The sequence below is a fragment of the Puccinia triticina genome, chromosome 4A (assembly GCF_026914185.1).
Source record: "Puccinia triticina chromosome 4A, complete sequence".
In the NCBI taxonomy this organism is placed as follows: Eukaryota; Fungi; Basidiomycota; class Pucciniomycetes; order Pucciniales; family Pucciniaceae; genus Puccinia; species Puccinia triticina.
The window spans coordinates 4,757,495-4,783,062 of record NC_070561.1 but is presented as its reverse complement, the minus strand read 5'-3'; the positions used below and the strand labels follow the sequence as shown (position 1 = coordinate 4,783,062).

Sequence of the window (25,568 nt, the reverse complement as noted above, 5' to 3'; positions counted from 1 at the left end):
TATCCACATGCAAGGTAGTTTGCTTTGACAAGAGCTTGTTAAACCAGGTAGAGAGGGTTTTTTTTATAGCAGTGACACTAGTTGCTGCTTTGTCCAATTCCGTCGGTGATGAGGGAATAATGTTCTTATTTGTTGATCGCGCCATTCGTGATTGAGTAAGTCGAGATGTGGTGGTGAGACTTTGGAAGTGTGGACTCTGGATTGTGGAGCAACAGCCTTGGGTAGCTTTCCTAATTGGGTCTTAGTCGGCTTCATGGGCCGACCCAAATGGAAAAAGCCCTGCCCAAACCCAACCCAATTTTCTAATTGGGTCTCAACGGGTCGGGTCAGTTTCTCAAAGGGAGGCCAAAAGGCTGCCCAAACCCAACCCAGAACCCATTGGGTCACGGGTCTTTGCGGGTCGACCCGACCCATTTACACCCCTAGGCGGAACTCAGACTGGGATTCAAAGTTGGCCATGTATGATGTGCATGTACTTTTGCAAGTTGGTGGGCAAGGCTTTTCTTGAACACCAACACTCAAAAAACTATTCAAGAAGCTTGGGGGGGTGTAGTGCAATCTGACTTGCATGAACTTTTGCAACTTGGTGTTCAAGAATGAACTTGAACATCGACTTGCAAAAGTGCATGCAAGTAGCACCTGGCCAACTTTGAATCCAAGTTTATTGAATTCACACAATCCTGGCCCCTCAGATCTAAGTTTTGGGGTGTGCTCTTTACCAGAAAGCCCACCAATGTCTCAATCCACCACACCCATGAGTTAACTACATAATAAATAAATTAATTGAATGTTGAAAATAATCCCCAAACACTTCCTGAGAAGCACCCCGGATTGACCCTCCAGCACGTGCCGCAGCAACGCGCAAAAGAGTGTTGGTCAATTGGGAAATCAAGAAGGGGCCTAATCAAGCAATTAGGGGGCCTCCAGGGAGGGGGTAGAACGGAACCTGATCCCCTGGGGGAGAATGCTCCCCACCCCCTCCATTTATATATTCCTCACACAGGTCATTGTACCCCTTTGTGTCTTCACCGTTGCTCTTGCCACGCCCTTGTTGTCACAGTCACCACTGGTCAACCTTCCGCTTCTCACTGGCCAATTGCAACTTGGTACCCTGATCCCTTTCTCCGCTTGGTTACCATTCCAACTGGCCAACCCCTGTTTTTCATCAGTTGCTTGAGACCATCCGCACCGGGCGCTAAGTTAGCCCGGATTAGGGCACTTAGTTCAACCCCGCACCCGCATTGGGTTGGATCAACCGGGGATCAACTTAACCCAGAGCTCTGTTTGGAGCTAGTGAGGTCTAAATTTAGACCCCACTAATCCTGGGACTAATCCCAAAATGAATATTCATCATGCTTGTTAGCATGAACTTTATGTGTTTAGGTGCCAAACACATAACATATAGGCACCCAAACACATAACCTCCGACAGCCTTGGACCAACACTGGGTCGCTACGCTAAGCTACGCTATTTGCCTGATAATCCTCAGCGTAGCGACGAGATTGTCACCCAAGATCTCCATAGTGTTAGTTACAGTTAATTTCAGTTAAACTAACAGCAGCGTAGCGGAATCATTTTGCCTCTCAATTTTTTCTTGCGCTAGCTTGGACTAATCACCGCTAAAATAGCTGTCAGCGTAGTTTTCTCACCGCTAACACGTTTGTGATCCCTACACAGCGTAGTTTAATCATCGCTAACAACCTTTTAATTGCTAAACAGCGTAGCTGAGTTTACGCTAACAGTTAGCGTAACGTGCAGCTTTTCCCGCTGCGCTACGCTGTGTGACAGGAGATGGGATCCGTGCAGAATGAAATAAAAGCACGCCAGACTAGGGCAGCTCAGTCCCTTTTGGGGATCGAACCCACACGAGTGCCTGATACAGGACCGGGATATCGCACGTGTTTACCACTGCGCTAGGCCTGAGTTTACAGCGGCCGTGAGAATGGGTTATCCATACGCTCTCATCTGGTATTATTGTATGCAACCCCGTGGATGCTTGGGCTGCCGTGGCATGTTCCCAGACCCGTTTCAGAGTTGGTATCCAAATACACCTCTTGGCTCTTTTCGCATTGCCCCTTTCAATCAACTCTTACATATGCGCTCACTGCTCAGCGCAATCCACAAATTAGTATTTATTCACCAATCCCAAGCCCCTATAGCATCTTTTCCCCTCAAATGCTCACTGCTCTACTATCACTTCACGACCTCGCAACTGTTCAGAAGCTTTTTGAGTGCCCAGCAGCCGAGCGATTAAATTAAAAAAGTAAGCCAACCTCCGAACTGCCCTTGTGCCCCTTTGCAGCTTGCAGAGCTGCCAAGGGGCCTTTTTCTGCTTTCTGACAACCTGATCATTGGTACTGACACTCTTTACGTGCCCAGCGCCTAACCGATTGACTCACAGAGGTAAGTCAACCCTGTGAACTGCATTGGAAATTGCACCTTTCTCTTAATGCTGATGGTGTGCGCTTCCGATTTGTTTAGACGCCTGGGAAGCACGCAGAAACCGACCAATTGATTTACAAAGGTACGTTCTCTCTTGGAAGTTGAATCGCTTGCATGCCCCTTGGTGACACCCTGCCGATAGGCTTACAAAATCTGCGCAAGCGCCGAGCAACCGTCCAGCTTACTTGATCAAGAGGTAAGCCGACCATCCGCGCTGCTCATTTGCCCATTGCAGCTCTAGGGTTGCCTGTTTCTGCTTGCTGACACCCCGCCAACCTTTTAGACACTCCACCGACCCTTTCAGAAGCCCCACCCACCCTTTCAGACGCCTGCCGACCCGTTCAGACGCCCTCCGACCTGTTTAGACGTCCTCCAACCCGTTCAGACGCCCGCTAACCCCAATTGACTTCAAGAGGTATGCCAACCCTCCTCGCTGCTATTTTTCCTCTTTGCAGCTCTGCGATCGTGTTCCTTGTTGTTGACACCACACCTTTTTAAATGCTCCACCAATACGTTCAGACTCACACCGGCCCATTCAGACGCTCGCCGACCCGTTTAAACGCTCGCCGACCCGTTCAGACGCCCCCGACCCATTCAGACGCGCGCCGATCCGCTCAGACGCTCGCCGACCGGCTCAGACGCTCACCGACCCGCTCAGACGGTCGCCGACCCGCTCAGACGCTCGCCCACCCGTTAAGACGCCCCCAACCCATTCAGAAACCCCGCCAATCCTTTCAGACGCTCTGCAACGACTAAGCAGCCAATTAATCAACTTCCAGACGTAAGTCAAGCCTTTGGGCTGTTCACAAATTCAATAAATTTCTTCACAAGAGCGTGGTGCTTACCACTCCAATTTCACTTGGTAACAGTATCAAACAGCGAGATCATTGGAGTGTGTCATCATGGGAAAAAAGAAAAGGTATGGACTCACATCTATTCAGAGGGACATTGATACTGATCGATATTTCTCTTGTCACTTTTGCCTTTTTCTTTGTTGGTTGACTGTCTTGCAAATTATTATAATGACTATGTTGATGAAATGATTGATCTCGGGCGGACATTCTCCCGGGGACTTGAAATTATTCTTCTAGTCATAAAAATAAGAGCAGTAAAGCATCTTGCCAAAGAAATAAGGCAAAGCGATCAAGGGAAAACAACGCTTTGATGCAGGAACAACTTGAGTGGAAGGACGGGTCCGTGATTTGGCATCGGGTCAAATACGAACCTCACAACCTCTATCCAAACATCCCTTGGGTCAATGACAAACCAACCCGTATTCCAACTGCCGCCGAAATCGCATCCGCACACAAACAAGTCAGATCATACCGATTTCTCACCTCCGGACTCAACGTGATCAAGGATCCTCTTGACAAAAAGTCTGTGATAGCCATTGTCGAATTCACACCCGTCGAAGAGCTCACTAGTTCTCAAATCGAAGATCTCAACTACGTTTCCAATTTTCTTCATAAGTCTAAACGTTTTATCAATGGTGTTCACTCTTGTTCTTGAGTTTGGGGTGGTCTCATGTGGGCCATTGGCTGGAGGAAGTCATATGATGAGGACCAGATTGTAGGCCAATACATCAAGGCATTCAACGAAACTGAAATGCGGGCCTTTGATGAACATTACGTCAAGTCTTCTAAAGTTGGTCAAATAATCGGAAATCTCTTCAAGGATCTTGCTCACACTCCATTCCAAGACAATCAAGACCTCATGAAGAAGTATAATATCCCCTCCTTTCCAGACCTTGCTTACGGTGAACTTCCACAAGAGTCTACCTGCACTCCTCATATTACGTTTACTACCAATGGTTTTTTTAATCCTCCGCACAAAGACACCGAGGATATCTCTCAATTTGCTTTCGTCTTGTTTCTTCCAACTCGCACTTCTGATTACACTTTAGTAGACTCTTCCAAGTATGACATCAAATCGGGGCCTTTTATTTTCCCTGATCACCGTATTGGTATTGATTTTGATCATCAGCATGGGATTGTCAAGATGATATGGCAAGCGAATAAATATACTCACTGCACTATGCCTCACTCTAAGAGCTCTCAATTTACTCGTCTTGGAATGTCCATACAAATAAACTCTGCTTTAGCACATACTTGTGATAAATATATGAAGGGTTTTTACACTAGCATAGCCCATTATTTTGGCGATCATTTTTTTTATATGTTTCGTAGTATGGGTAGAAGTACTTTAATAGCTACTTCAGTCACAATTTTGTTTTACTTTACGCTTTTCTTCTCTTTCTAAGATTTTACACTTGTTATCCCCAACCATGTTCTGATTTAATTACAAAATCCTCTTTCAACACAATTTGAGCCTCAAGAAAATATATATGTATCAACAATTCAGGAAAAGGGTGACTTGAGTTATGAGAGAGAGCCTTGATTTTGCATGTTTTCTGAGTTGGAATTGATTCAATGAAATAGTACACAAATGAGAATGTGGCGTAAAAGCAGCCATGACCTCTATTAGCATACAAATAGCTATCTAAGCAATTAACTCTTAAAAACTAGTAATTATCATGATTACAAAGGATATACAATCAAACAACTAGATTCAGGACTTGAATTGATCTGAATTGACTGGATAGAGCATAGTGAAACTCAGAAATATTAGAATGAATATTCATACATAGTGGATTTTATTCATATCAATCAGAACATGAATTCAAAAGACCATTTTCATTCAATAAATAGTAGCATATGAATTAGCCAAGAAATCAAGTTTTAACTGCCAGAGGTTTGATTTGTTGAATGTGTGTGCACAGAAATTGAAAGTTTTAACTGCCAGAGGTTTGATTTGTTGAATGTGTGTGCACAGAAATTGAAAGTTTCAAAGAAAATTTACTTTCAAAATATCTTTGCAATAGAATCATGATAGATTAGACTAAGCTAGGAAGGCCAGTTACAATAACCACATAATTTATAGAAGAATTATAATCAAGAATTCATATCAATGGACCAGCAAAAGATTAATGAGAAGAGTGCACATTTGGAATTAAATAAAGCATTGGTTTGAGCCATGCAAACAGATACATGGATGTGAGGTGAAATTGAGCCTTCAGATCAGACTATATTTTCTGGTGTGGGTCACAGATATTAATTTGAGCGCCCGCAAAAAACTACGGGTCACCGGTCAGTCCAAGCTATGCAGAGTTCTCTTGCATACATTTTTTTCCCAAACTCGCAAGTTGTTTGCTGTCCAATACATACCATTCACCACAAACAAATTCAGCTCCTCCAAGTCCTACTTTTTCTTAAAACCATCACTCCGTTCTGAAAATTCATGCCAGCTCAATCTACCAAACAAGCTGGATACACAAGCGATGCTTCCGAGGGTCAAGTTCGTCGATCCTCAAGAGTCACCACCCCTATCAGGAGATCTGGAATGATCAACCCTTCACCAGATTCACGTCGTTCAATCACCCAGCCCCTTTTGTCCAATAGAACTGCCACAGAATCAAGTACAACTCAACCCAGAAAACGAAAGGCACCCTCAGAGTTTGATTCAGATTTGATCTCCCAAGACACACCTATTGCCACCAAACGAAACGGAAAGAAACCAAACAATTCAAGTTGCTCTCAAAGAAATCCTGCCAACTCCAAAGCTCAATCTTCCCAGGCTACTGATTATATCCAAGACTCCAATGAAGAAAATTCAAAGGCACAACCAAAACGGAAAAGGCGCAACCCTGAGTTTGACGATGCCAAGGATTTTTTTTCTGATCCATTCCGTCGCAAGGATGATGTAAGTCCTAAGAAATTTTTTTTATGAATGATGCTATAACTCATCATCTTTCTTTTTTATTTGAAGCCTTCTGATAAACCACCACAGACATACAGCTGTAAATGGTGTAAAAAAGAAGTGCGAGTTTCTCAAAGCAGCTTTTCAAATCTTTGTGCGCATCGTGATGGGTCTCGTCAGGGTGGAAGGATTTCGGAAGGATGCCCAAAACGTCGTGATGCTATTGCTGCTGGTGCCAAGCTGCCTCTGACCACGCTTGAAGAAGACAGACTGAAAAAGGCTGGTGGAAAACCTGGAACAATCACTCACCATTTCGCCCCAGTTGAAAAGTTCAATAATGTTGTACTCAATCAGATCTTATCTCTGTGGTTGTTACGTCAAGCAATCCCTTGGACTCGAGTTGAGGACGCTTATCTGCGAGCAGCATTTCACTACTGTCAAGCCGGTGCCAACTTGTTTAAGCGAAGATGGGCGGCCGATTCGGCTAGAACAGTGTACTTGGACTTACAAGCTGCAATGATCAAACGTGTAAAAGTGTGTAATTTAATTTGATTTTTTTGGGAGAATTACTGACTTATCTTGTTGAAATGATTTATCAATCATCAGGATACCAACAGCAAGTTCAATCTTATACATGATGTTTGGACAACCAAAGGGAACCGTTTTGGATTTATCGGCGCTTCAGTTTCTTTTGTTGATAACGATTGGAACTACAATGTACTCCATCTGAGTCTCAAACTTGTTGCTTGTCACCACAGAGGGAGCTTGTTGGCTGAGCCAGTAATCAACATTTTGAAGAAGCATCAACTTCAGGGAAAGATAAGTTTTCTTGCTTATACGGTAGATATCCAAAATCTAATTGGTTTTCTTTTTCTTGTAAATACATGCTATGCCAGACTACAGATTCGGGCTCAAACAACGGTACAATGGCTTCAACAATGCACTCCCAATTGCGTCTCCTTGAAGGAACCGACGAAATCGAATGGGACTACAATACGATGCACATTAAGTGCTTTTGCCACAAGATGGCATTGGTTGTTAATGCTGGTTTGAACAAATTAGGTATTGAAGCCCCACCACCACCAAAGATCAAGAAATCTTTTCTTGGCGCTTTCCCCTACTCAGATAATCTGGAGCGAATCTTGGAAGAGGAGGATGAAGATGCTGCAGATGGATTGGTAGAGGAAAGCGATGCTGGTGACAATACGGATAGCGATATTTATAACGAGGATGAGGATGACGTGGTAGAGGACGATGATGTGGTAGAGGACAATGAATATTCTGAACCGGTTGAGAGAGAAGATAAGGCAAGAAGAAGTAGGAATGCTGGAAATAAGAGTAAATCTGCTACAAACAGGAATGAGTCTAATGAGTTGCATGATTTGACTAAAGCAGTAGGTTTACGATCTTCTATCTTGTATTTTTCTTTTATTTTTTGCGTACTGACTGAACTATAAGAAAATAGTTGGACTTTGTAGTCAAAAAGATAACTGGCTCGTGTGTATGGAGACAGGAATTTGACCGTCGTGCAGCAGGAAAAAACCTGAAGGGTCTGATTGCAGGCTACGGAATTCGCTGGAACATAAAATATCAAAGCCGACAGCGTGCCTATGAGGCAAGAGAAGTAAGTATTTGCGCTTCAATTAGCTTTACAATTAAAATTTATCACTGATAGCTTTGACTGTAGGTTATCGATTCAATGCTCCACGATGAGTATGTTAAATACCAAGATCAAATTTCCAAATCCAGTCGTAAAGAAAATCGCAAGAAGTTTGGTCACTTTAAGGAAATTCAGTTCTCAAATAAAGAATGGTTGATGATTAAAGAATTAAACGAGGAGTTAGAAGTGAGAAAAAAAATTCAAAAGACGTATATATGACTTTGTTCAAGAAGCTTATTTTTTTTATCAGCCTTTCAACCGTCTCACCAAATTGATGGAGGGTGATGGGCCTACAGGTGCATTTGTGTTGCCAAATTATTATCAAACAATTAGCGATTTGAAAAAGAAAGAGGAAGGATCCGACCGAGGAGATGCGTTACATCCGATGTATATTAAAATGATTGAAAAGCTCAAGACCTACCAGGACGAGGCGCTTGAATGTGAAACTCTTGTCATGGCAACGATTCTCCATCCAACATTTTGCTTGAATCTTTTTACGCATTGCTGGCCTGAAAAAGCTGACGAGGCAAAGAAATTATTGGAGCAACACTTTTTCAAGCGAGACAGTATGCTACAAAAACAGAAAGCTGAAGATGAAAACAACTCAAAGAAAATGAATCCAACTGTTGATCAAGATGATATCTTTGAGTTGTTCAGCGCTTCAGCTGTCGAAGAAAGTAAAGAGCTTGAAGTTTACATCAAAAACATGGATCGGCTACCGGGACCAAGGGCAAAAGATCCAAAAGCGCTGTTGGTATGGTGGAAGGTGTGTTTTTTGTAATAAACTCATTTCAATTTGGAAATGACACTCATGTTTCATAACCTACAGGATCATTCATCAACTTATCCTGTTCTTGCATCCTTGGCGAAGGACTACCTAGCTTGCTCAGCATCTTCATGTGCGGCTGAGCGTATATTTTCTTCCGCTGCCGATGTCTGCTCAAGTGGGCGAGGTAGCTTAATACCCCGTACTATTGAGCGATGCGTTAGTAGTCATCTGTGGCTCAAAGAAGGCATACAAGTTACAGGAAAGTTTTCCAAAGCCCAAAGTATCGTTTCTGCTTATACCAAATTTTGTGAAAAACAAAAGTAATCTTTTTCAAATATTTTTTCTTGCTGCTTTGCACCTCTGAATCAAGTTTTTCTTACCTACCAAAAACGATCACATAAAAAGTTAAAAAAATTATGTAAAATATTAAAACAAAAATCAATTGATGTTGCGACTAGTCTTATTTCATCTTTTTCCATATCCCCCACCCACAAAAAAATTCCCTTTCTATGTTCATATTTACTCCCCTGCACACCCAATTACTTGTTTTTTTTTGAATATTTTTTTTCAAGTAATTGATTGTGCCGGTTTCATGTTTGGTATCCTGAAAATATTGATTGGGTAGATTTGCCTATCTAAGTTTCACTGAGAGTTAGTGCAAGTTACACTAAGATTTAGCGCAAGTTACGCTCAGATTTAGCAAAAGTTACGCTAATACTTAGCGTAGCTGATATAATTGCTAGGCTAATACTCAGCATAGCTGATATAATCACTATGCTAATACTCAGCGTAGCTGATATATAGCGTAGCTGATACATAGCGTAACTTTCTGAGTCGCTAACACCGCTAACATTCAGAAAACAACAATTTTTTTAAGCGTTAACTTCCTTCTCCTCTTGTCAGCTAACACTACGCTAACGTTTTTTTTTTTTTTTTGAAAAAAAAAGCGTTAGCTGCCAATTTTGAGCGCTAACAGTAACTTTGGTGTAGCGTAGCTGAAAAAGCTAACACTACGCTGCGCTACAGCTATTGTTAGCGTAGCTGACCCAGTGTTGCTTGGACCCACTAATCCCCACCCATGCGGATGGCGGATCGGATTAGCCTATTCCGATCATAATCCGAGCTAGTTAGCCCAGGCTAATCTAGCCACGGATGCGGATGCTCTGACATCCCAACACTAACTTTTTTCTTGTTTAATTGATAGCCTCGCCCCTTCCCCGTGTCCTACCGTCTTCACCGCCGCTCCTGGGCCCTTCTGCCTTGTCACCACTGCGCTTGGGCACAATTCAGAGCCACATCTAACTCCAGCGAGCAACTTGCCTTGGTCGTTATACAGCTGCCATTCCGCGGCTCATCACTCTGCCAATCTTTCTTGTGGATGATAGGCACTTGCCCAACGTCGCCGCTGCCTTTAGCAGAATCATCAATGCGCTCAAAAACTACAGCAAGCTCTCCAACATCGTCAAGTCAAGATCTCTGTCCGACAAGGTGGACCCAAATATAAGACACAATTGAAGAAAATGTGCCCGTTTGGCAAAACCCTTGGCATCTAAATCCAAGTATTTGGAGCACGTGTGTATCCATCTGGTTTCTATCAGGTTTGACCAAGATTTTAAACTTCTGTTGCTGCACCGCTTAGCCTGATACCCTGTAAGGAGCCGGTGGACCCTCACTGAAGATGATGCTGAAAAGGGCTTGGGACGAGGCTAAAAGCCTGAGATCTTTCTAGGTCCAATCTGTGGGCTTTATTTCTTGGGGCTAGCCGGGAGAGAACAAGTCTCTGCCTGTAAGTACACTTGTGAGGAACACTAAGAAAGGTGAGGGGAGACATTGAGAAGGAAAATGGAAAGGGCACTCACCTAGCCGGGAGAGAACAAGTCTCTGCTGGACTAGGGGAGAAAAGGAGGTGAGAATATGTATTTGTCTGCGTGAGGGGTCACGTGATACCATGAACCTTTGTGTGAAACCCCGTTGAAGGCGGGGGCTTCACATACCCATGCATATATCTTTGATTGTCCGCATGGCTCTCAGAATCTCTTTAAACCCATGGACAGCATCCACAGCGCTCCCAAAGGCACCAACGGCCACAGCAAGGCTCCTCAACCATTCTCTGTCACCACACCCACGGCAACGGATTCCTTTGCCGCCATTCTGGTCCCGGAAAGCCAAGAAGAACATGGAGTTGTCTCTTTCGCCCAAGGCGCTCCCGCCCAGCTTCCTTGGTTCCATCCATTCGACGAGACTACTTAGAGCTTGGTCTCTGGAATGCAGTCTCAAGCTATCCAAGGAATTATCATTGTGGAATCAAGTTTCCATCCGTGGTTGCCATGATCTATCCATTTGGCGGCCATCACATCCAGAAGTTTTACTGGGACTCCAAGGAAACCCTTCTCCCTGTGTATGCAACGACTGCCAAGAGACGTTCAAAAATCACTCCAAAGCCAATACCCTTGTCAACTTTCCATTCTCCCTTTCTGTCTACCAATCCACCCTTGATGTGCTTGAAATCACCCAAATCAAATCAATCACACTGATTGCTGACCCAAGAGATCCACCCCCTCGCACTAAAGAAGTTGATCATCATTGGTCCCACCACTTTTTGTGGAGCCCAATCTGGCTGTTTCCCAATCAGCAGCCATGCACTGCCCCATTCCATACTCATGCTGCCCCCCCTTCACCTTTTTTTAGCTGTCAACACAAGTACAACTGCTATCAAGCGGCTCAGCAATTCCAACACCTTGCCTGAAGGCACAACGCCTCCTTGGCTTGCCTGGTCCACCTCATCAGGGGGCTTTCATCGCTATTCCTGCTCAACACAAGACATTGCATACCCCTTCAGCATCACCTCCTGTTGGTTTTTTTGGGTAAATACAATTCACTGGTGAACGGGTTGCTATTGTTTTCCCGGGGAGGGCTTGCTGATATATTTGCCTCACTTATCAGGTCAACAGCCTAAACAACAGTTTTGTTAGGTGAGTCTCATTCCCCCGTGAGCGCACATCACATTGCATATTTGATAAAGGCAAATCAATTCGAGTGGTCCTTGGCAAACGGGAGTGCTTTAGAGTGAGCTAGCAATACAGCGGCCTTTGCTACTTAAGATGGAAACAAGCAGGAGGCTCTAGCTTGTTACTCAATTGAGCCCATTGTCTTCACTTGAAATATCAATTGAATGCAGCCATAATAACCATTGATGACTTGTCTTTAGTAAACTCTTAGAATTGTTTTCTTATGAAGTGGCTGTAATGCATTCCCACAGGTTTTGAAAGCATTTTGGCTTGGGCCGTGCACCCGGACTCACTCACATGATCATAAAAACAAACTGCCCACCTTGCTTGTACTATGTGCCTGCTTCTAGCTCACAATTTTGGTGTTGAAGCTTCTGACACTTTATTTTCTGGGTTGCAGCTTGAATTCATTTGCTCCGGGGTTTGTAAAACTCAGGCAAGCCCAAACAAGCCTATACTTAAAGTTAAGCATGCAATGAGTGTTGACACAAGGCTAAAATTTTCAGCAAATTCAATTTGTGCATGAGTAAAGGTAGAGTTTGACTAGGCTGGACAAGATTAAGGACCAAGCTATCATATTAATCTAGACATCTGTTGAGTTGGAGCATTATGTGCAAGTCTTAACAGGTATTGAAATTTTCAACTGTGACAAATCAAGTGCATGAGCTTTAGGCGAGTTGTGTGGTTCAACATGAGGGGATGGATAGGATTGGAGAGCAGTGAAATTGGTTGAGCTTGGGGAGATGGGGGGGGGGGGGTGAAGGTTGGAGAGAAGGGATCTACCATACGCCGCTGTAAACTCTAGTCCCCCTATCAAAACTCAGATACTGCAGATATCTTCAGGGTGATATCATGGCAGGCCCAGCCCCATCCAGTCTCTGACTGACAACAACCTCCATGGTCCGGGTTTTCAAGCAGCAGCTAGTGCTGGCCGGCGTGGCCGCGGCATTGATGGCACGGCCGGAGGACCCACCAAGCGCACCACAAGGGGCAGCCGAGCATCCGGAGGCAGCAGTGCCCGCCCATCCGAACCTGATCTTTGCCTCCTTCGCCGGGCTGCTCCAGCAATGGCCGAACACCTTCGCCTACGCCGGCCACTCCATCGTCCCGGGCGAGGTCCCGCGAGGCACGCTGCTCTACCACGCCACCACCACCACCACCACCAGTGCCGGCCGTCCCCCACCAGCCCCAGACCAGGGCCCGATGAAGTGGCTGGCGTTCGACCCGGAATACAGCTACGTGATCCACAGTCGCAGGACCGGCCTGCTCGACCTGCACACCTACGCCGCGGCCCGCGCGCTCAGGATCCTCTACCTCGACGGCCAGAGCGCGTCTCTCGGCAGCCCCGGCTTCATGGACAGCCAGGACGTGCTCCTCAACCGCACTGTCGCCCAAAACATCCAGGAGCCCGACTACTTGGACGCCGAGTACCACCGCGCCCGGATGCTCTGCCAGCTCGGCAAACGCTGGGGGTTCGAGGGCGTCGTCCGCATGAACACCTGCTTCGAGCTGCTGTGGTGTGACATGTCCCAGGGTCTCCAGTATGCCCGCTGCATCTGTCCCTATCCATGAATAAGGACTTTTGATCTTTAGAAAAAAACTGACGTGTCCTGTATGTAGGCTTCTTGCACGCACTAACATCACGGATCCTTACGATACGCACCCCGAGCCGACGGAAGAACCCGACCAGTCATCCGCCAAGCTGTCGGGCCATCCGCCCCCAGATCCTCCAGTCGGCCAACATCCCGCCCCAGATACGACCAGCCCCGTTTGTCCGGCGGATCTGCGGGTCCAGCATCCTTTCCAACGGGCTCCCGAGTTGAGTGAGCTCTCTTCTGCTGACGGGACAGCCGGGCTGATTGGTATGGGCTGTAGGGGAGGACAGGGAGATGCAGGCCTGACGAAATGGGCGCAGAAGCCAGGCCGGGAGGAGCGCCGGACGAAGGGCTGCTGAAGCTAGTCCGGCGGGCGCGGGCGATACGGTCGCCGTTCTACCACCGCGCACCGCAGTACTATCTTCGCGCAGCGTCGCGCAAGTTCTTCTGGCCGGGTGAGCCGGGCGTGGTTCTGGACCCGGGCGGGTTTGTGAGCTTCTACGACGGCCTGGGCAGTCTGAGTCTGCGCCGGGAGCGCGAGGGGACCGCGGACGGCCCGCGCCATGCCCACCGGTTAGCCGGGATCAGCGCCGACGATGCCCGGATCATCCGGGTCCGGGTGCAGCAGATGCTCGCGCGGAAGGCCGCCGAGGGGTGGCGGACGCCGGCCGGGCCGGACTTCCGGGCCACCGTCGCGGGCGTCGTGCGCACGTACGCCGGCCCGCTTCGCCAGCTCGACGACCTCCTGTCTCGGGCCGACATCGGCGCCCTCGAACGAGTCGCAGAGGTGCGCGACCTGACGCACGCCATCCTGCGCCCCGCCGTCGGCTCCTCGTCCGGCGACCCCGGCTGGCGACATCTGATGTCAGGTTGTGGTTCTGCTACTCTTAGCTTTATCATACCTGCTGGTGTCACTCATTCATGACCTGTCATTTACAGGTCTTACCCTCAATTAGGGATCTTCATGTGACACCAGTGGATGTTCTTTCACCCACCTGCAGCCATTCATATCCAAGCGTCCTTAGTACAGTGGTTAGTACACTTGACATGGATATAAGAGACATGGGTTCAACTCCCATAGGACACATAATATTTTATGGAGTTTCACAGGTTATGAGCCCAGCGTAAACGAGCTATTGAGTCCTAGGAGCCCCGACTCGACCTTCCCTTTCTGACCCAACTTCATCAGCACCGTGGCGGATAAACAATCCAGTTCCTCCCTCGCCATTAGAGAACCAGGCGGAGCCTTCCCTCGAGCCGGAAGATACAACTCCGCTGGCGTCAAGTAGCGTCTCATTTCAATCCGTCGATTCCGAGTCCAACAATCAAATCAAGGACTCCCTCATCCCCACATCTTCCTCGCCCACAAAACCATCCTTTCTCTCCTTCACTCCTATCACCATGAGCCTCGTCGACACCTCCAACATTAAACTCGTCACCGAGAAGCTGGATAAGGAAAACTTCACTAGTTGGCGATGGGCAATCACCACTACCCTTGGATACAAGGGCCTTGACGATTACATCCTACTTGATCAGACGGATGAAATGAAGAAGAAACCGGAGTACCAGCAACTCAACAAAATGACGACCAACTTCATTTGCATGCACCTCTCCACCGACAATCTCGAACGATTTGTTTCAGATGTGAGGGTGTACGACGCCAAGAAACTGTGGGACAACATTAAAGCACATTTCATGGCCAAAACCATGGAGAACGCGGCCAGCGCAATGGACAAGTATTTTGACATCCATTTTGACGAGGGTGACATGGACAAATCAATCTCAGAGATCTGTCATGCCTTCCGTAACCTATGCGAAGTCGCCGCGGCCAAGTTTGGTAAGACAGGTTTAACCGCCATGGCCATTGTGTTTGCGCTCCGGAAACTCCCCGGATCTTTCTCCACCTTCCGCACCCTTCAGTTCAAGGAATTCAAAGAATTCAAGGAGGGCGATGAGATCGAGATGGAGACGTTTCTTGGAGCACTCGAGAGGGAGGTTCGACGTCAGAAAGAGTCTCACCCTCAAGTTCCCTCATCCTCCACTGCCCTAGCCGTCTCCCAACCGCACAACTCCTCCGATGCCCCCAAGAAAAAGAGTCGGCGTAATCAGTGCCAAGACGGCAAGCATCATCCAGACGCACCTCACCTGGAGTCGGAATGCTTCCAGGTTCACTCGGACAAGGCGATTGCCTATTATCAAGAGGCGATCGACCGAATCTCTGGTAAATCATCCTCGAAAGCCAATCTTGGCTCGACCGGAGACCTCAGAGATGCCATTGTCTTGGACAGTGGAGCCTCGGGTCATTTTCTCAAACACAAGGCCTACTTCGTCTCTTTCTCTCCGTCATCCTCCTCGGTCTTTGGCGCAAACGGTGCAGCCATACCAATTCTTGGTTTTGGGCCGGCTGTCATTCAAACAGCAACTGGACCATTAGAACTCAGCCTGGCGTACTATGCTCCCAATCTATCGAATTCCCTGATTTCCCTAACTCACTTTATTCGTTTGGGTTACTCTTTAATACCTGTCTCCAATGGTCGTCGTTTTGAATGCCGAAAGGGACCCGACCTGATCTTCATGGGGTCAACCAATGAGAACGTGCTCATCATCAACATGAACCCACTGAAGGAACTCTCCGCCAATTCTCTCTCTCCAATCAACCTTCATCGAGCCCTTGGTCATCCAAGCCTGGCCTATCTCAAGAAGTCCTACCCTGCCCTCGACTTGGAATCCCTGGAGTGTGACGTGTGTGACCTCGCAAAGATGCATCGTCAACCCTTTGGTAGACGCTTTCCTACTTTCAACTCTCCACTCGATTGCATCCATATGGACCTCTGCGGTCCCATGACACCTACATCTTGGGGGGGAAACAAATATTTCCTGAAGATAATCGATGGCTTCACCAAGTACCGCTTTATCTACCCCATGAGATGTAAGTCAGACACTTTCAATCTCTTCTGTGTCTTCCTTAACCAGGCTGAGACATTTTCCGGCCATAAATTAAAATTAGTCGTTTCCGACAATGGTGGGGAGTTCTGTAATCATCAATTCAAAACTCTGTTTGAGGATCGTGGAATTCAACATCTCACCTCGGCTCCATACACCCCACAAAAAAATCCTCTCGCGGAACGTGGCAATCGAACCACCATAGAGAAAACTCGGGCGATGCTCATGACGTGCGGACTTTCGCTCAGTTGGTGGGGAGAAGCGGTGGTGCTGTCGGTTTATCTTGAGAATCGATCCCCCGACAGCTCTTTAGGTTTCGCTTCCCCTTATGAAAAATGGCATGGGAAGAAGCCAGATCTCTCCAATCTCGTTCCATTCGGTTGCCGGGCAGTGCTCTACGAGGAGAAGAAGTGGAGAGACTCCAAATTCTCCGCTTCCGGTGCCGAGGCGGTGTTCATTGGGTATGATGGTCATCACCATTCATTCAAGGTGTGGGTCCCCAAGATGAACAAGGTCGTGGTTTCTCATCACGTAAAGCTCTTTCCCAAGACCTTCCCATTCCTCTCGCACTCGGACTCTCCCGCTCCCCTTCCTGTGTTGTTTGACTTCGACGAGATCAGTCAGGTCAATGCAGAACCGCCTCAGGTACGACTTCCTATACCTGATGGAGCCGATGTCGCCCCGGAGCGCAACCTCGGTAATCCAGAAGTCCTCGGGGAAATTCCTGGACCACCAGAGGCTCGGGATGATCCGGTCCCGGAGCCGACAGACCTCCCGGATCCACTCTCCGCGCCTCAGAACTCCGACACTCCACCTACGCCATCGGTTCCCCAGAAGAAAGGATATGCTTATGTCCCACATTATGACGTCGCCCCTCAGAACATCTCGTCGGATATAGATCAAAGCAATATCCTATCTGGCTCAAGACGTCACCGTGCACTAGTCATAGTTGGGCCACCGACTTCACACAAGGACCCCAAGACATACGGTGAAATCCTGGGTCGGATCGACGAGAATGAGTGGCTGATGGCTGTCGAGGTCGAGCTAAACAATATTCAGCGCCACGAGGTGTGGGTAGTGGCCCCGAAGAATCCTGGGTGCCGAGAGCTGGACACCACGTGGGTGTTTAAGCGCAAATTCGACGCGAATGGGGACCTGCTCAAATATAAAGCGAGATTGTGTGTTCGTGGTTTCCGGCAGGTTGAAGGGGTAAACTACAACCGGACCTTTGCGCCGACGGGCCGGACTTCAACCCTTAGGATCATGATAGGCATCTCAGCCGACTTGGACTTCGAAATACATCAGATGGATGTGAAGTGCGCGTTTCTCAACGGCGTGCCGGAAGAGGAGATCTTCATCAAAGTTCCCGAAGGACTCGGCATCGAACTTCCTGCCGGCCACGGTTTGAAACTGCAGAAGTCTCTGTATGGCTTAAAGCAGAGTCCGCGCTGCTGGTACAAGGCCCTATCGGATTTTTTCGAATCCTCCTCCCGGCCGTCGTGGACCCTTGCCTGTTCTGTCATCAAGACCCGTCCGAACCGTGCTTCGTGTTTGTTCATGTGGACGACTTGGTGATAATGGGTCCGGATGTGACTTTCCTCAAGAAAAAAAATCAAAGCCCGGTTCGAAATGGAAGACATGGGCAAGTGCAAGTGGGTTCTCGGCATGCGAGTCACCCGCGATAGAGCCAACAGAACGGTCACTCTCAGCCAAGACCGTTACTGCCGTGAAATCCTTGAGGAGTTTGGGCTCTCCAACTGCAAGCCGGCCTCCACTCCTCTTCCCGGCAACGCTCTCACCTGTCCGGTAAAAAAACGAACCGGTGGATCCAGGTTTCAACTATCGTCGCGGGGTGGGCCTACTTCAGTATCTAGTACAGTGCACCCGGCCCGACCTAGCTTTTGCTGTCAGTTATCTTTCTCAATTCTTGAACGCGCCGGATAAAATACATCAAGAACAACTCCTCTGCACTATGAGGTATATTCAGCGCTCTAAAGATTTTGGTTTAACCCTGGGGAGGGTCGGGAAGACTTCAAATCAACTTGTAGGCTACGCGGATGCGAGTTACGCTTCGGGTTTAAATGCCGCATTGTTTGCCGGCAGCATACTAGAACACAATGGTATTGTCGGCTGGCGCTGTCAAAAGCAGGACGATGACGCGCCATCACTGTCTACAGCCGAAGCGGAATACCGCTCATGCGCCTCAACAGGCCAAGATCTTTGTTGGGCTCAACAGCTTCTTGACCAGATCTACCCCTTACTTGGCATTAAGTCCGTCCCGACAACACTTTACTGCGACAATCAAGGCGCTTTGGCCTTGCTCAAAGACTCAATCTATCAACATCGGACGAGACATGTGAACGTCCGTCATCATTGGCTCCGATTCCACATCTACACGGCAAAGAACTTCGACTTGAAATACATTTCAACAAATGGTAACCCAGCTGACTTCCTCACTAAGCCGCTGAATCCTAAGAAAACTAGAGCAGCAATCTCTCAAGTAAGCTTGAAGAACATTGAATTGCGGGATGCTCCCACAGCCTAGGGAGCAGGAGGGGCTGTTGCGATACAGGACAGAGAGGAGGATAGGCGGATGACTGCGGCGAATCAGTCAGGTGGAGCGGACCCGGTACAACTTTGTCTATCTCTACATTGGGTTTAGAATCTTGTATTTAGACAGTAGTATGTTGTACCGAGTCTCCTTTTCCTTTTTTTCTCCACTCATCTTTCTCCGAGTCAATCTCCTCGCACCAACAGGTGCTTAGTTCATTTCCTTCTCTCTATCCGTTCGTCGTCGGCCTCCCATCACGGCCTCCCATCAAGGCCTCCTTAGCTCACGGCCCGCTGTACTGGTTTCTCAGGTGCTTAGTTCATTTCCTTCTCTCTATCCGTTCGTTGTCGGCCTCCCATCACGGCCTCCTTAGCTCACGGCCCGCTGTACTGGTTTCTCAGGTTATGAGCCCAGCGCTACCGCGTGATACCTAGGATATTATGGAGTCTTGGTATGATAAACCCCTTTCATAGCACGGGGGGCTGTCAGGTTGTGGTTCTGCTACTCTTAGCTTTATCATACCTGCTGGTGTCACTCATTCATGACCTGTCATTTACAGGTCTTACCCTCAATTAGGGATCTTCATGTGACACCAGTGGATGTTCTTTCACCCACCTGCAGCCATTCATATCCAAGCGTCCTTAGTACAGTGGTTAGTACACTTGACATGGATATAAGAGACATGGGTTCAACTCCCATAGGACACATAATATTTTATGGAGTTTCACATCTGACGATACGGGACTGTGCGACCGGCTTTACGCCGCGGACGGAGGCGCTTCGGGTGCTCGTGGCGGCGGTCAAGGGCACGCTGGACCGGCTGTGTGGGACGGTGCTCGAGATCTTCGTCCAGGCCAGCCCGCAATGGAGCCCGAAGCCGCCGCGAGGGCCACCGAATGGCGCGGCCAGACCCGGGCCTTGCTGGGCTGGCTGGGCTGGACGGCCGGGGACGAGCGCTGCGACCCGCCCTGCACGCCCAACGTACGTCCAACTCTTCCTTCTTGCCCACCCCGCTACTGTTAACACTCGCTGGATCCCGCCGCCCGATCCGGCTAGGAACTCTGTGTGCCCCCGCTGTGGCCGTTCTTCTGGATCAACGGACCGCCCACTATCGCACATTTTCCCGTCTGCAATAGCCTCTCCCAGAAGCGCTCGTGAATGTGGGTCCAATCACTTCTGCTGCACACTGACAATCACTTCATCATGGGCGCTCACCCGCATTGTATTCCCAGAAACCTTGGACATTTGTGTGTGTGTTTTTTTGCAAAGAAGTATGCATATATCTGTGTGCAGAATCTGCGATTATGGATTGAGGATATCCAGCCATGATAGCCGCTGCTACCAACGATTTGGGAGCATATGTTTCCAGCGTGACCAAATCCCGCAGGACTGGGTGGGGCCAAGCCTGCCTGAGCAGCAGCTTTTCAGCCCACACCGTGCCTATCATTTTTGCACAAGTTTCCTGGGAACCCAAGTCTGCAAATTCAGCTTGACCGCCGTTTCCTGGGGACCCCAAACATGCCAAAAGTGCTGGCTATTAATCAAGTTGGCGTTGTGGGCCATGGTGGAGTTTTACAACCCCATCTATGTTGCTCAACCTCCCATGGGGCTGCCTATCAGTTTCACACAGGTTTTGTAGGGACCAAAAACCTGCAAAAGCAGGTTTGCACGGACAAAAACCCTGCTAAATTAGTTTTGCACATGTTTTGAGGGGAACCAAAACATGAAGTGCTGACTATTTGTCACGTTGGCTTCAAGGGCCATGCTTGAGTTTTAAAACCCATCTAACTTTCTCACCCCTCTCTCTCTCTCTCTGTCCAGTGTCAAGGCTGAGGGCCTCCTAGTCTACTGTGTCAGATGGTAGGCAGTTTGTGGAGGGATAGGTTGAGCAGATTGAGGAATGGCCCTCCAGTTGGTTGGATAAGTGCAATGATTGTGTATGATTGACAGGGGAGAAAGATATTTTACAACAGTGTGGATAAAACATTGGTGTGTTGATGGGAAAAATGTTGAAAAGGGTCCACAGATGCTGCCAGAGGGAGGTGATCAAATCTACAAGTTGGAAGTAATTGTTGTGCTGGGTGAGAACTCAGAAGAACTTAGGATACGGGCCAAGAAATGCCCAGATAGAGAAAATTTAAATCTTATTGTTGAGTGAATTATAGGTTCAGAACGTCTGAATTTGGGCTCAACTCAGACTGTGGGGTTTGGGACATCTTGTGACATTGATCATGCCTCGCACGCTACAACCATGAGAAACAAAACATTAGCAACAAAACCAAAAACAGAAAAAAAACCAAGCCTCTGACTAAACACCATCAGATGTGGGCTTGTAGAAACAAAACAACAGGGAACATGAAAAGAAAACCCCACACAACCAAAAAAGAAAATAACCATGAGGAATGCACTGCCAGAATAGTCGTCTGGGTTTAGGCTATCCCAGTTCAACTGGGGTGAACTCAACCAATTTAAACTTGGTTAATCTCAACTGATGAAATATAAGTCCAAGGTACCCCCCTTGGTTTTATGATTCATTGGATGAGATCAACCCATTTTAAATTGGTTTAGAGCATCCCAGTTAAACTGGGATGACTTCATCCCAGCCAAACATGCTGGCAGTGATTATATACAACCACCGCACATGCCATATTTGAGTCTTGACTTCCTCAGGGAGCAGGTCTGACACAGCAATTCTTTATCTTGGCGTCTGTACAGTACTGCCCACCAAAATGCTAGCAATACTATTTTTGGAGCCAGAAAGTAGGCTTTGAGCCCCTCCCTGGGCTTGATCCAACAACACTCAGTGAAGGTTTCCTTGAAACCTGACAGTAATGGGCTACTTTTATGCTACATATATGGACAGTGTCACAGGGCACACTTCCTTTTTTTCCCCAAAGTGTGATAAAGTAACTAAAAATATTGACCTGCAAAGCGTATAAAATGTTGGAAGGTGTGTTTCATTGGTTGCGTTCACAACAGCAAACAACAGATATTTCTCCTGTATACACCACAGACGTTTGCTCAGCACCTGTTTACAAGTGCCTTCGCACAATTCATGCCGAGGTTTGGTCCAATCACAGATATTTCTCCTGTATACACCACAGACGTTTGCTCAGCACCTGTTTACGAGTGCCTTTGCACAATTCATGCCAAGGTTTGGTCCAATCCTTGTTAGTTACTGGTTCGAAGTCAGTTTGAAGTTGGTCTGATCTTGGTTCAAAGACCAGGTCATGTAATGCACAATCTATACTTATGTTACCTGGAATCATGCCAGATGTTTTGTGTAATGTAATTGTATAATGTACACCATAAATATGTTGAAACCCAGCCCAACTTTGTTATCAGTTGTACTCAATCTATAATTTTGACCAAAGATAAGAATTTTTTGACCATGATGATTTTCAACCTCTGTGCAAACCCATACCCGACAGGTTGCTCTGAAAAATTCTTTTTATAATTTTCAGCGCACACAGAATCCAAAAGGAGGTGTGTGAGGTGACAGAGTAATTATCAATGCTGCTTGAACTTGGTCCCCTTGGGCCAAGGTATAATATGGAGAAGGTATCTTATCCTTGCCAAAAATATGCCAGTTTTTCTTAAATCATGATTTTAATCTGGTTTGAATTCAGTGTGCATTTTCTGAGGGGCTAGCTGGAAGGATTTGTCACACAACTGTATGCCCGTACGTTTGTGTGACACCTATATTACCACACAGCCAAGCAATGCTGAGCTGAGTGCCCACGCAACACCGGAATATTAGATGAAATATTTAAAAGAGTTATATATATTTTCACCTATATGTACACACATTCTTTTGTTGGGATTTTCTGAAATGATTAAGAAACCCTGGATAATCTGGGGCTCCACTGAACTTAGCCCAGACTTCCAACTCCCTGGTGAAAAAAATCATAAAATTTGCTAAAAAAATTATGTGAGAATGCTTGCAGCCCAGATGCCTATCTGCCACCAGCAAGATCGCAAGGTGGTTATGGTGATTGATCAGTTAGCAATTTTTCATCATTTGATGCAAAAATAAAAAATCAAGGGGATAGCCAGTGAGTGAAGCTAGCTCAGTTCAGAAGGAAATCACCTTTTCTCTCAAAGTATGTGATGCTTATAGCATCAATCAATACAAAAGATATAATTATCCACTATGTTGATTTTTTTCCACAAGTCTACAAATATCTCAAGTGATAAAAACATAAAGAAGATTCATTGAATTTATGCACTTTCATCACAAAGGTATATCTACCAAGCCAAAAGTTTTGTTTTTCATATGTGAAAACACATTTTGAGCGGTGTGGACGGCATAATAAGCACATGATCAATGAAAATATATTATTACATCAAGAAAAATCTGGTTTCTGCCAAGAAATGGAGATTGCTTTGCAATGCAGTTGAACACAGGTTCTGGAAAAGATACAATTACTCAAATAGTCCAGTTGGGGTGGATATCAGGTTGATATAAAACCATGTCCAACATGAATTCATACAAGATTCAGCATCAACTCAGACACACTTGAGCATAAATTAAATCCAAAATTACACATAAATTGGTGTCAAGTTCTGGAAGAGATCTTAAAGGGTTCCTAAAGAGAGGGGCGAAGGCACTTGCACGCAAGTGCTGAGCAAACATCCGTGGTGATAGTGGCTGGATGGCCTGGCCTGGCTGGACCACCTGAGGCTCAAACACCTCTTTCTGGTTCATGTTACCCTCTGTCAGCCTCAGAGTCAACACAGTTGACCTAAAACTGCCTTTTATCTCCATTTTATACCTAAATGTGTTCATATCTTTTTAACCTTAAGACATAAGGTTGTTTTGACTTCATATTCTGATTTCTCATGAAATTTTGACCCTAGTTTTCACTGATCACTTTCCAATATCTCTACTCCTTCATAGAGTTTGTGGTTTGTGACACGCATGCGCAGTGGCGCCTTGTAGTTGCGCCTGAGCGCTCCAAACCACATGTACATGTGTGATTATGTCATCCAAATTTAAATTTTTTTGAATTCAGGATCCCCCATGCAGCTGGAGGATCCACAGACTTCAGCAGACCAGAACCACACCTCCAGACAACCCAGGATCACCAGAACAAAGCCACTACACTCCCAGTATTACCCACAGGAATATTGACAGTTAGTACCCTTTTCATTGACACTTGCTTATCTCAGAGGAGTTCCTCTCTGTCTCTTTGACTGCTTTCTCTCCTCTCTTGTTTGCTTCTCTCCTCTTTGATCACAGGTACATATACCTCTAGACATCTACTCTTAAGGATCAAACCTCTGCATATCCTTCTTTTTCTGTGTTTTTTGTCAGTAACAAACCACATAGGTTTCCCTTTAAAGAACCTTGACTATCCACAGAGAAGTCTAAAAAATTGTGGCTGATTAGACTTGTCTAATTCAGGTACCTTCCATGTTTCCATTGTGAGAAGAAGCTGTTGCAATCTCTGGCACAGCTTGGCAGCACTCCCTTAAGGAGTAGCATTGCTAGTGGATGTTAGTTCTCACCTACAGGTCAAAAGAACCTTGATTATCATCTCTCAGATCATCTCTTTCTTTCTCTCTCTTTCTCTCTAACTGTTAGTTATTTCTTTATCCCAAGAAATCCAAGCAGTGCCCACCCATTTTTCTTGTGTCCTGCTGTCACATAAGAGACACAGGCTCACATGAAGCAACCTGTTCCTTGACCTTACCCATCAGAAATCCTGTTTGCCATGCATCCAACAAATCAACAGCCGGAAGAAGCTGATGATAATGACTTAGGTTTGGAGTTAGTTGATGATACTTGTGAAACCAAATGTGGATTTATTTAGTTCAACTTTGTTTCCACTCTGTTGTAATTCATTCAACTTATTTGTTTCTCTATATCAATCCACTTGCTCAACATCTTTCTCTCAGTTTGCAGGTGTTTTTCCACCTGGCCTACTGGTTTGTTTGTCTTCACTGTGGCTTTCTCAAGTCTTGATTTTCTGGTAAGTGTGATCAAAAAAATAATGCAACTCAACAGTGAGAGAGTGAGAAATCCAGAGAAATAAAAATTTCACTAATTTTGACAAGGCCTTTGAAATTGAATGCGCCTTCCACAAGTACACACATCATGCATATGTTGTTTAATTACTCTCCATAAAATCCTTTCACCAGCTTAAGAGGTCCCCTCATGCATTTTGTCAAAACCCCTGGAGAGGCAGAAAAGGTACCACCCAACTATGAACTACACAATTTTAGTAGGAATCTTCTCTCGCCTGTACAGGTATAACACCAGTCCATAACATATTAAGCCCACACATTGGGTAGCTTGGAGAAAACTACTGTGGTGGAAGTTTTGGGCTACCCTAGGAGGCTGCACTGGTATGAAGGAATAAACACCTATACCACAAAACCTCCAAAAAATGTAAAGCTTGGGCGCCTCCTACATTGAATTTGTGTTGGCTAGAAATTTTGTAAGATTCCAAATTGAAAGCTTGTGATTTTGGCTTGAGAGGAAAGGGCAGAGGGATCAGGGAAATTTCACTTCATACTGAGGAGTGAAGGACTTCCTGTTGCCTAAATGGCTTGGGATCCGCTAAACCTTGTTTGCTGGTGAAAACTCAATCTGAATCAATTTTCACCAGCCAGTAAGGTTTGGCCTTTCCCACCATATCAAGCATTTTAACCCACGGGAAGTCCTTGAGTTGCAAGTTTGATGACCTAGCTAGCTTCAAAAAGCCACTCAAACAGAAGTCCGGGGGACCCACATGGAGCGCTGTCTTTAGGAGAGGCTTATGAGTTATCTCTCACTTCAAGCAAGAGCAGAAAGTATCTGATACAAAACAAGCCAAAACTGATAAGATATACAGAAATT

The 25,568-nt window shown here is 46.5% G+C and overlaps 4 protein-coding genes across 4 annotated transcripts; 3 read left to right on the top strand and 1 right to left on the bottom strand.

The window, feature by feature from the left end:
- Positions 1–2,175: 2,175 nt before the first annotated feature.
- On the top strand, positions 2,176–3,951 carry PtA15_4A550 (uncharacterized protein; the record flags this gene model as incomplete). The annotated part of the gene is made up of 4 exons (XM_053168446.1): positions 2,176–2,214; positions 2,482–2,524; positions 2,962–3,223; positions 3,570–3,951. 4 exons carry the CDS (start codon positions 2,176–2,178, stop codon positions 3,949–3,951), a joined length of 726 nt encoding a protein of 241 aa, XP_053019654.1.
- Positions 3,952–10,673: 6,722 nt separating this feature from the next.
- PtA15_4A549 (uncharacterized protein) lies at positions 10,674–10,877 on the top strand (the record flags this gene model as incomplete). The annotated part of the gene is made up of 1 exon (XM_053168444.1): positions 10,674–10,877. The coding sequence occupies one exon, from the start codon at positions 10,674–10,676 to the stop codon at positions 10,875–10,877; it is 204 nt and encodes a 67-aa protein (XP_053019653.1).
- Positions 10,878–12,532: 1,655 nt separating this feature from the next.
- PtA15_4A548 (uncharacterized protein) lies at positions 12,533–13,589 on the top strand (the record flags this gene model as incomplete). The annotated part of the gene is made up of 2 exons (XM_053168443.1): positions 12,533–13,176; positions 13,256–13,589. 2 exons carry the CDS (start codon positions 12,533–12,535, stop codon positions 13,587–13,589), a joined length of 978 nt encoding a protein of 325 aa, XP_053019652.1.
- A 215-nt stretch (positions 13,590–13,804) lies between these two features.
- On the bottom strand, positions 13,805–14,089 carry PtA15_4A547 (uncharacterized protein; the record flags this gene model as incomplete). Its single annotated transcript, XM_053168442.1, has 1 exon — positions 13,805–14,089. The coding sequence occupies one exon, from the start codon at positions 14,087–14,089 to the stop codon at positions 13,805–13,807; it is 285 nt and encodes a 94-aa protein (XP_053019651.1).
- Between the last annotated feature and the right edge of the window lie 11,479 nt (positions 14,090–25,568).